Genomic DNA, 12026 nt, shown 5'->3' with positions numbered 1-12026 from the left:
CTAAGAGGAGAATGAAAGAAGAGAGATCACAATAAACACAAAAAAGATGAAATAAAAATATTAGGTAATAAGATACATAGATATATTCTAATAAATTTGTAAATTTAAAGGAAAGTAGTAATTTTCTTAAAATAATATTTTAGAACTGACAAAACAGGAAAAAATTTAAATATCAGAGGAAAGTATGTCATTACATATTTTCTCTTCTACTCCCCTCTTTCTCAGTTTCCTCCAAAATACTTGGCCTAGGTGACTCATAGCTAAATTCTTTCTAATTTTCCAAGAACAAATGTATGTAAATTTTATGGATCTCCCAGATATAGAGAAGGGTAGATCTCTATCCATTATTATTATTTTTTTTTTTTTGCGGGGCAATTGGGGTTAAGTGACTTGCCCAGGGTCACACAGCTAGTAAGTGTTAAGTGTCTGAGGCCGGATTTGAACTCAGGTACTCCTGAATCCAGGGCCGGTGCTCTATCCACTTCGCCATTTAGCTGCCCCTCTATCCATTATTTTTATAAGGCAAACATGTTACTGACTTTAATACCTGGCAAAATTGATACATATTCCCTAATTAAATATAGATACAAAAATGCTAAACAAAATACTAGCTATTAGAATACAGTACTATGTTTTTAAGTTTAATCACAACCAAGCAGCAATACATTTTACCATGTATGCAAAACTCATTCAAAATTAGAAAAACTCATAATGAAGTGATTATGCACAATGGAGGAGGAAAGAACCAACAAACCATAATTTAGATGGACACAAAAAATAAAATTTAGCATATGTTTGAAATTAAATTTATAATCTTTCCCAAAAACTTAGTAGACATCATGAGTTGTCAGGCATAAAAGTATTTATCACTTAATGGCTAACATGGTATTCACTCTTCCTAATATAACAACCATGAAAATAAACACCTATTCTCAAAGCCAGGCAGTTTGCCTTAAATCACCATATTTCATATACCCTGATTCTCATTTCTAGTCCTTTTTTGGTTACAGCCTTGTGGGTCATATTATGTTATCAGTGTACCGGGGCATAGGGATGGAGGTGTGTTGAGAGATGCAAATATCCTGACTATACCTGCAGGAAGAGAATATTTATAGCAAAGAAAGCACTAGGTTTAAAGTCCATATCCGAGTTCTGATAGTGCCTCTAATTATGAGTAGCTGAATGATTTTATAGTTACTTGAATAACTCTCCAAACTTTATTAAGTTATAGGTTAGCCCTGATAGATTTTGCCTTACGCTAGGCAGCTAGACTACACAGTGGATAGAGTGCCGCACTTGGAGTCTGGAAGATTTGAGTTCCAATCTAGTCTCAGACACTAGTAATTTGACCCTGAACAAGTTCTTTAAGCTCTGTCTACCTCAATTTCCTTTCTTGTAAAATGGTAATAGTAATGCATCTGTCTCCCAGGATTGCTGTGAAGATCCTATGAAAATGATATTTGGAAAGTGTTTTAGCATAGTGCCTGACACATAGCAGGTGCCTACTATAGTCTTCCTTCAATATATTTATATTTTTTTAAGTGAGGCAATTGGGGTTAAGTGACTTGCCCAGGGTCACACAGCTAGTAAGTGTTAAGTGTCTGAGGCCGGATTTGAATTCAGGTACTCCTGACCCCAGAGCCAGTGCTCTATCCACTGTGCCACCTAGCTGCCCCTCCTTCAATATTTTTTGATGTGTCAGATTATTTTGGCAACAGTCCTTAGCATTATAATTAAAAGACATGGGGATGGAGAAATGCTTATGGCAAATATTACAGGTAAAAACTTGTAAAATTTATAAGAAACTGTTAAAAAAAAGTAATGGTAGGGGGGCAGCTAGATGGCACAGTGCATAGAGCACCAGCCCTGGATTCAGGAGTACCTGAGTTCAAATCCAGCCTCAGACACTTAACACTTATTAGCTGTGTGACCCTAGGTAAGTTGCTTAACCCCAATTGCCTCACCAAAAAGAAAAAAAAAGTAATGGTAGGGGCAGTTAGGTGGCGAAGTGAATAGAGTACTGGCCCTGGATTCAGTAGGACCTGAGTTCAGATCTGGCCTCAGACACTTAACACTTAATAGCTGTGTGACCCTAGGTAAGTCACTTAACCCCAATTGCTTCACCAAAATAAAAGTAATGGTTGTAACTCCCCATGCATAATAGATAAATGATTGAATACTATGAACAGTCTTCAAAACAAGAAATACAATCATTGTTAATCTTGTAAAACACTCAGAAAATTGCAAAATAAAATGTTTCATACCTATGAAATTTGCAAAAAAGAATTTGATAAGTATTGAAACTCAGTGTTTACAGGTTTATGGAGAAACAGGAACTCTTATTCATTGCTGGTATACTTAGAAAATTCATAGAATCTTTCTGGATACCATTTGGTGGAATACAGTAAACTTAAAAGATTTTCAAAGAAATATTTGTAATTGCAAAAAAACCAAAAACAAAACCCCAACAAACAAACTGGAAGCAACCTAAATGTGTATCAATGAGACCATTTAAATTGTGGCACATTAATGAAGTGTAATATGATGCAATTAAAATTGATGAGTGTGAGGAAGGAAAAGAAACTGCAAAGACCTTTATGAAATATTTATAAGTGGGGGAATGAAGAGCAGAGCTGTAAGAACAGATTACATACTAAGTATCACCATATGAGGAAGTGCAAATTAGAATGAATGGACAAAGAATCCTGCTAGACTTAAAGGGAGTGACTTAAAAACTTCCTGCCATCTTCAATCTAGTAGATGTTACAGATATATTTGGTGGCATCTCTGGATACTTTATTTAACTAAATATTTAGAAAATATCAGAAAAAAAAAGATGTCTTTTGTAAAGAGTTTTCTAGGTTTGATATTGGAGGGGCTATTTAATAATAGGCATACTAATATACTCTTGGTAGAGTTATGGATTGATCTCATCATTCTTCAAAACAATTGGAATTACCCTAAAAACAAAGTGACTAAAGTACCTATATAGTTTGAGTCAGGGATCCTACCATTAGGCATATTTTCTAAGGAGGTCAAAGAGAAAAAGGTATAATTTACACCAAGTTTTCCTAGCAACACCTTTTGTGGTAGCAAAGAACTAGAAACAAAGTCAATGATCATCCGTTGGGAAATGACTAAATGAACTGTGATTATATTAGGAAACTGCTCTTCTCTAAATGAATATGAAGAAATCAGAGAAGTATGGAAAGCTATGAACTGATGAAAACTGATTAGGAGGAGAAAAGACTGCACAATGACTGTGACAGTGTAAATGAAAACAACAAAACCAAAAAAAAGGAAATTATATGGTATATAATTATAATGATAAAGCTTGGTAACAGAAGAACTGAACAAAAAAATAAATCTTTTTTTTTTGCAGAAGTGGGACTTTATAGGTTTGGAATAGTGTCAATATTGATAGACTTTTTTAGTTTTGTTAAGCTGCTTTAAAAACAGCACTAATAATAACAACAAAAATAGTATTTATATAGTGATCTAGGATTTAGGAATTATTTTGTAAATATCTGATTTTATTCTCCCAACACCACTGGGAAAAAGTGCTATTATTATTTTCATTTTACAGATTTGGAAATCGAGGCACACAGAGGTGAATTGACTTAGCTAGAGTAACAGAACTAGTGAATCTCTGAGGCTATACTTGAACTCAGGTCTTCCTGATTCCAGATCTAGTGCTTTATCCATTGTGCCATATACTTGCTTTTTTCCTTCCTCTTTTAAAATATTTATTATTGTGTGCAGTTTGGTAGGCAGGAGAGAAAAATTCAGAAATTAAGATGATGGAAATGCCAGTATTAGTTAAAAAATTAGATGGAAAAACAAAGTCTTTAGTAATCTCACATTTTCCAGGAAATGGAACACTGACACTGTTAGAATGATGCATCATTGGAATAATAACAGAGGTTTTTTAAAAGTCTGAAAATGTAGTTTTGAACCTTTGTTTTTCCACATCTCCATTTCCAAATATTTAAAAACTGCACTGACTTTGGGGGCACCTTGTATATCCCTTCCATCCCTTCCTAGGGAATCATCTCTTGTAACAAAGAATAAAAAAAGAATGTAAGTAAGGATGGGACAGTTATACCCAACTTGACCTGCACCTATTTGCAAATTACCACAGGCATTGTACCTTAACTGCAAAAGAGGGAGGGTTTCTTTTCTTTCTCTGATGTCAAGCTTGAGAATTGTAATTGTAGTGTTCAGCTTCAGGATCTTGATTTGCTTTGTTTTGTTTTGGGTGAGGTTGTAGTATCATTTACTTGTTATGTTATGTATATTGTTTTACTTATTCTGCTTACTTTACTTTTCTTAAATTCATATTACTAGTCTTCCTATGTTTCTCTGTATTCTCCTTATTTACTTTTTTCATTATACAGAGAACAAAAGAAGACATATCTGAAACTGGAATTAAAAAAAGCATATAAGTCTATATTCTTTGTATTCATTATTTCTTGTTCAACAGTAATATTTTATTGTATTTATTTTGTTAGCCATTCCATTGCTGATGGACATCTATTGTATCTGCTTTTTTTCTGATTTAAAAAAGCGCTCATCTAAGTTTTTTTATTTTTATGTAAATGGGACTTTACTTTATGGCATATACCTAGGAGTGAAATCATTTTAGTTGCTTAACATAATTCCAAATTGCTTTCCGGTGAATTAGTTTCCACTAATTCACATTTCTTCTAACAATATATTATTATTCTTACCTTTACATAATACCTCCAACATTGACTCTTCTCTTTTGTCTTCTTTGCCAATTTGATGAAGATGAAGTGAAATCTCTTTGATTTGCAAACATTGTTTATTTGGTTGCTAATAGTTTTCAGTAATTCTTTTGAAAACTATTTTTAAAGTATCCTCTAATCATATATCCACTAGGGAATGGCTCTTGGTCTTGGAGAATTGTCATAGTTCCCTATATGCCTCTTGGATATCAGTCTTCAGGAGAAATATTTGATACAAAGTTTTTCCTATTTGAAAGCTATTATAGACTCATTGATTTTTTTAACATAAAAGCTCCATATTTGCATAATCAATTACCTATTATGTCTTTTGTGATCTCTATTAGCACTTAAATATTTACATTAATTTGACCTGAATATTTCAGCTACATCATTTATCAAAAAATTAACATAATGAAGTAATGAAAAAACAATAGATTGGAAGTCAAGATACTGTTGCCTTGTATCCTTAAGCAAGTAATTTCATTTAGCTTTTTTGACTGTTTGTTTCCCTATTTAAAAAAAAAAAGATTAAACTAAATTAACTCTACCTAAAATCTCTTTCAAGTGTAAAATTCTGTACTATTCATGACTTGGTGGTGGTTCTAACCTAATATTTTATAGTCTGATAATGTATGTTTCTACAGAGGTAGAAATGCCTAATTTTAAAATTAATTTAGTGATATTAGATACTTACTTGTATCATTTAATGATCTTGATTTTTGGTATCCTCATAACATCAAATTTGGCACTGTGGTGTTTCCAATCCTTTCCTTTCCCCCATCACTTTATTTATTTTGAATATATCCAGTGTTTGCTTTTTTGTGAATCTGTTGTATCTCTTCTGTTGTAAAATCTTTGAAGTCAGAGACTATCTTAATTTTGTAATTGTGTTCCATAGCATGTTGCCTTAGAAAAAGTTCATGCTTACTAAATGTTTCCAATTTTTTTTGTTTTTTGAATTTCAAAGAAATGGAATTTTTGTACTATATATAGTTTCTTCCCTTGTTTTAATCAGTAATAAAATTTATTCTATTTTATAAAAAGAAAAAAATTAAAATCTTAGTTCTTTTTAGAGCAGTAATCAGAGAAAGCAGTATTAGGCTGCAAGTAAAACTTAAAAAAGATAAAAGCTTCATCGTTTTAATATTCTTAGGTAGAAAATGTTTTGCATATTTTAATTCCTATTCTTTTGTTTGAGCAGACAAGATACATTCTTATTTTTTAATGTTCTTTAAGTTAACCAATTCTCAAATTCATCTTACCTTCAAAATGTACTTTTTCTTGAAGTATGTGGAATATTAATGTTAGAATAATAAAAAGACATGGAATATTAAGTTAGAAGGAGATCTTAGTGGTTATCCATTCCAATTTGTAGATGAAATACTGTTAAACTTCTCAAAGTGTAAATGGTGCTATTGTTATTTGCTTTCATGAATTTTATGTTAAAGTTTTTACCTTCTGTTATTGACAGACATGTTTAGTAGACTGATATTGTGCTTGGTCTTGGAGATAAGATCTTGGACAACTTAAAAACAAATAAACCCTTTGATAAAGTGATTCTAAAGAATATAGGCTTTGCTGATTATGAGATTTACTCAGTGGATTTTGGAAATAATAGAAGTAATTCTTGAAATATTATAGAAAAATAGATATATTATCATTGATTATGTATTATGTACATTCCTATGGGGCCTTTAAAGAAGATGTTCTGATGCCATTTTAGGAAGAAGAAGCAGTTATAATAGCTTGTGACCATTGTATGGGGAAAGAGCATTTTAGTTTATATAAAATTCACTTAAGATATTATACAGGAAACTAGACTGGATAGGGTCGCCATCTAGTGGTGACAGGTGGCAAAACTGAGGATTTTAAAATTTCTACTGAAGACTTTTGTGATGGCCCTAAAACTATAGGATAAAAGAAAGTTAATGCTAGCAGTCTGAGGATACAAAGACTAAAGCAGGCATTTATATGTCATTCTATGTGCATCATTTTATGCTTTTCTTTTTTTGTCTCAATCAAGTGAATATAATTTTTTAGTCTTGTCAGCAGGAAAAGTTACTGAGACCAGATTACTTTTGATGTGATATACCCTTATTTTATGTTTACAACTATGGTGTTCTAATAGTCACACATTAAATGTTAAACATTCTATCTTTTTTTTGTATTAGTATTTGAAAAGCCCTATACTAAATTTTTTTTCCTTAAAGTTAAGCACCCTAGTCCATAATTATGGAAAGTATGTTTTATTGTTAAAAATAATCCATTACATGTATAACCCCAAATTACATGTATAAATGCCAGCAATTATGAAAGGGTAGAAAAAAGTACTTAGTGTTGTATATTGAGAATAGGTGTGAAATAATAATCTTAAGCACTATTATTGAAATATCCTATTATCTAGAGAACATGCTACCTTGAGGACCCCAAGCAAATATTGCCTTCATAGCCTTTAAAGATGCTTTTGAGATATGACCAAGAACTTTTTGATTTGAGAATGAAAGAAAAAAGACATCAAAATATGAATATAAAATATGATATTCTGTATTTTTATTCTGTATTTGTTTTTTTCATCTCCCCAACAGAATGTGAAAACCTTTGCATCTTCAGATAGTCTAGCCAAGGTCCAAGAAGTAGCAAGCTGGCTTTTGGAAATGAATCAAGAACTGCTGTCTGTGGGCAGCAAGAGGAGACGAACTGGAGGTTCTCTAAGAGGTAATTCTTCCTCAAGCCAGGTAGATGAGGATCAGATGAATCGAGTTGTGGAGGAGGAACAGCATCAGCAGCAACAACAATTACGACAAGAGGAGGAGCACATTGCAAGGAATGGGGAAGTTATTGGTGCAGAACCCAGACATGGAGACCAAAATGATTCCCAGCAAGAACAATTAGAAGAAAATAATAATCGGTTTATTTCAGTAGATGAAGAATCCACAGGTATCCAAGAAGAACAGGAGGAGGATGAGGAACATGCTGGTGAACAAGATGAGGAGGATGAAGAGGAGGAGGAAATGGACCAGGAGAGTGATGATTTTGATCAATCTGATGACAGTAGCAGAGAAGATGAACACACAAACAGTAACAGTGTCACAAATTCCAATAGTATCATGGACTTGCCTATTCACCAACTTTCCTCCCCTTTCTATACAAAGACATCAAAAGTAAGTACATTATTTTTCATTCTCATTTTTTTGGTAACCAAAGGGAAAACCCATCTTGTGTTTCATGGTTTATAACATATATCGTCTTAAATTTTACTAACTAGGTTCAGCCAGAGGACTAAAACTGGATAGTATCTATGTATTTGTCCACCAAATTAACTGCCATTTGCGTAATGTTTTATTTCATAAAGGTATACTCAATTTCAACGTATAGTGGTGGTAGTTCAGTAGTCATCTTATAGGTGAATGTAAAGTAATTTGGCAAATGCCTTTGAAAACCAGAAATGTAGATAATTATTTTCTTTGCTTCTTAATATGCTGTAAACTACATTGTGGTTTGTGGCTACCAGTAGTATGGACATAGTCTTCAAAAAGTGTCTGCTCACAGACCTGTTACAACAAAGTCATTTTGTTTGACATATGTAGTGATAATATTAGTTTAGGTCAACCGTGATATTTGTAAGTAAATTATTTAGAATTGCCTTTTCCCTTTGGAGAACCATGCAGATATTACATACAAAAATTATATTCTTTGATTTGATTTATAAATTGCCATAGTTCAAAACTTTTTTGCTTATTAAGGTGATTAGAACACAATACTCTGTTTGAAAAATAGTCCTCGGTACATAAGCAAATAGACTGTTACATCAAATAGAATCTGCCTAAAGTATCAGCAAGAAATGACAATTTTTAGAAGTATTTGAAATATCAGTTACTGATATAGTCATTTACTCACTTGAGGATTATTTACTTTATCTTTTCATATAATATAGAATTCTTTTTTTCTTTTGTTTTAACTATTTTACTTAGTTTTTTACATAGCAATTGATCATTCTCATTCCCATTAATAGTATGAACATAGTCTTCAAAAAGGTGTCTGTTCACATACCTGTTACTACAAAGCCATTGTGCTTGACCTGTCTCATGGATATAGCATAGCTCCAATAGAGGGTTGGGATCGGGTACATTTTCTAACTTATTGAAAGCTCCTTCCACCAGTTCATTCTCTAGTGGTAGCAGTGCTGCATCTGACTTTGGCTCTCCCACAATCTGTGTGGGGCAGCCAGGCATTCTGGTAGAGCTATATGTGCTTTACCATATTCTATCTAGTGACCTTATTAACCCAGGATTTTAATGACTAGTCCTCTAGTGGTTTGGGAAGAATGGTCTTGCTGGTCAACCACCACTTTTCCCATTCTAGAGATGAAAAGAATAGAGGACAACGAGAGATTACTCAGAAAGAAGAGGAAATGGAGAGCTGTCAGTAAAAGTGTAACAGGCAGTGCCTACTTAAACCTTTGAGCCGCCTTGATCCCTGCCCATGAAAAAGCCTGCATTTAAGGTTCCCTGCATCTTATAATACCTAGAAGTCTTGTATTAAGCATGAGTGAGGAAATGAAGCAGACAGGGAAGTGTACTTGATTAATCTTCACAACATTTCCTATGTACTCCATTGGCTTTACCAACTCAGAGCCACAGTGGGCACAGAGCCACAGAACTTGGGGGCAGAATTCTGCTAGACCTTGGCTTTATTGATTGGGTCCTGAGTCAAATTGGTGCCGATCCTCATTCTATATAATTCAAGTTAGGTTCTTTGTATATTGGTAATAATGTCAAACATTATAGGAAACAGTTAGATCATTAGTATTTTGGATAGTACTCAGAATTCTATTTTCAGAATATTAGTAGAAAAAAGTATCAACTCTTTATAAAATAATAGGGATATAGCTTTCTTATTGGTTATTATAGAATTATGAAATGAAAGGAAATAAATGTTTTAGATTGAAGAGAGAAAAGATCTTATAGATTTGCCTTTACCTTGTTTTCTCCAAATTTCTTTTTTGAGCATGTATGTGCATGTATGTGTGTGTCCTGTTGGGTTTTTTTTGGAGTTTAGGTGAGAATAATGGATGTTTGAGGTAGGTAAGAACAGCTGAATTATTATTTGCCAAACTAAAATGGCCAACCAGAGTTTTGTTTCATGCTATCCCATACACACAAACTATTAAAATCAATTTTGATGACTTGAACTGCAAATGGGCACAATAATATTATTTCAGTATAATCTTGAATGAGATTTTCTCAGAAGTTGGAAGGTTGTCCTCTAGAAGAGAAATTCTTTAGTCAGGAACTGTTATTTTCATCTTTGTCTTGCTGGAACCTAGCACACCACCTTACCCATAGGAGTTGCTTAGAAAATTTTAACTCTTAGATTTTTTCCTGTGATTGCATTAGGAAAGGAAAATCATTGAACTAATACAGATTGGCACCTCTTCTACAACTTACAAGGTTATGGGTGTTTCTTCTCTAATGTTCTAATTGAATTTAGCCCTTTATGCATTGAACCTTTTTATAACAAAAATGTTCTGGGTGTCCTGCTTGGGTCATTCCTCTGCAGGCCGGGTTAGATCCTGGAAGGGAGAACCTGCTCAGATGTGTCATTACTCCCTGATGCTCCTGCCTTCTGAACTGCTTTTTTTTCTTGGACTCCCTCCCTGGGAAGGGAAATGTGTAGATCCCCAGAGCAGTCTGCTCTGGATTTGTGAGCTGGGACTAGATAATGGACGCTAGAGCTGCAAGTTGGAATCTGTCCCTTTTAACCATGCCCCTGTGTAGGTATGGGTGGGCTCCAAAGGAGGTCTGGGACTTCTTTTTGTGTTGGAGCACAGCCTTTCCCTGGGCACTGAGGTGCTCTGTGGGCCACATGTTCCTGCTCTAACTCTGTCTCCAGGCATTATAGACCTCTTTTTTTCTGTCTCCCTGTGATGATCTGAGCCAGGCAAAGTGTTCACTGACTTTTTCCAGATTACTTCATCAGTATTCTGTTTGGTACATTTAAAGATGAAACAGGTGTAGGCAGATCAGCTGCCTTGGTTCCTTCTGCTCTGCCAATTTGGCTTCACCCCCTCTCCCCCAACTATTTTCTTCTAAGATTCATAAAATATCTTTGAAGGCAACTTCAAAAGATGAGTTTTGAAAATATATTGAGCATTTACATCATGGCACAAGGCAGTGGCTTCACAAGATTACTGCTTTGAATAGCAATGTAATCATTGGTTGTGTACATTTTTACACTTGTTTAAGCACCTTTTTCATTCCTTTTTAATCACATCTCTTCTTTTCAGTGGTTGGTTCCTCCCTTATTTTGTCAGGTAAGAGGCTAAATTGGAAGGAAAATTCATAAGTCGAAGTCCAAAGCATTGTCAACTCCTCTTTAACATTTAAGGACTGACCTGATAAAGAAAGTCTAGGGTCATCATAAAATCATTGTCAAGCCTAAACTTTGTTAACTTCTTTCACTTAAAATACAAATAAATGGTAAGTGGCACTTAAAGACAGATTGAATGTTCTTATGTCTGGGATGAGCTTCACTTTTCTACTTCCATGACATGCAATCTTTTTCACAATTGCTAGTTTTCATATAGTGTTTTATAAGAATACATTTTCTTATACTGGTGCAATGTAATTTTCAACTTAAATTTCTCATTGAATTTTAAGTGTACGTGAATGTTATGCTATTCTTGTAAGCAGTCCTAAAACTTTGTTCCCAGGACTGCTTTAGACTTTTAAATATTCTTGAGGACCCCCTTCTCCGAGAGCTTTTGTTTATGTGGGTTATATCTATCAATGTTTACTGTATTAGAGATAAAATTTTTAGTATTATTATGAAAGTAGTTTTGACTTTTGAAAGAGTCTTGGGGACACCCATAGGACCCCCCCCTCCCTGCCCCCTTAGACAACACTTGAAAATTCTAATGTTGTAAAAGATACAATCCCTGTTAGACTATGAAGTCCTTTAGGACAGAAAGTGTGTTCTTGTTATTTTTTTTTCTTTTTCTGAAGTCTAAAATAGTCTTCTTCATGAAGTAGGCACTTTATAATAAATGTTGATCAAAACAATACAGCAATTGTGAATTAGGGAGCTTTCTGACAATTGCTAGACTTGAGAATAACATTTTGAGGATGATGGTCCAGTCCAGAAAAGAACTTGGGGAAATTTATCTTCATTTTTTCAGAATAAATCAACCAATTAAAAGTTACATATATGTTTTAACTTGTTTTGGTCTTTTATTTTTCCTTGAGCATGACTAAATATTTTTGTTTTTCTTTAACAGCC

General features: G+C 33.7%; 1 protein-coding gene across 1 annotated transcript in view; it reads left to right on the top strand.

Annotated features, from left to right (window-relative positions):
• FBXW7 (F-box and WD repeat domain containing 7) overlaps nucleotides 1–12026 on the top strand; it is a 117398-nt gene that overhangs the window by 7860 nt on the left and 97512 nt on the right. The window contains exon 2 of the mRNA XM_043971061.1: nucleotides 7334–7909. Coding sequence (XP_043826996.1) covers nucleotides 7403–7909 — 507 coding nt within the window. The 5' untranslated portion in view covers nucleotides 7334–7402. The remainder of the gene's footprint in view (nucleotides 1–7333; nucleotides 7910–12026) is intronic.

Source organism: Dromiciops gliroides, chromosome 6, assembly GCF_019393635.1.
Source record: "Dromiciops gliroides isolate mDroGli1 chromosome 6, mDroGli1.pri, whole genome shotgun sequence".
Classification (NCBI taxonomy): Eukaryota; Metazoa; Chordata; class Mammalia; order Microbiotheria; family Microbiotheriidae; genus Dromiciops; species Dromiciops gliroides.
Note: the sequence above shows the minus strand (reverse complement) of the source record. Positions and strands in the feature narration are given on the sequence as shown.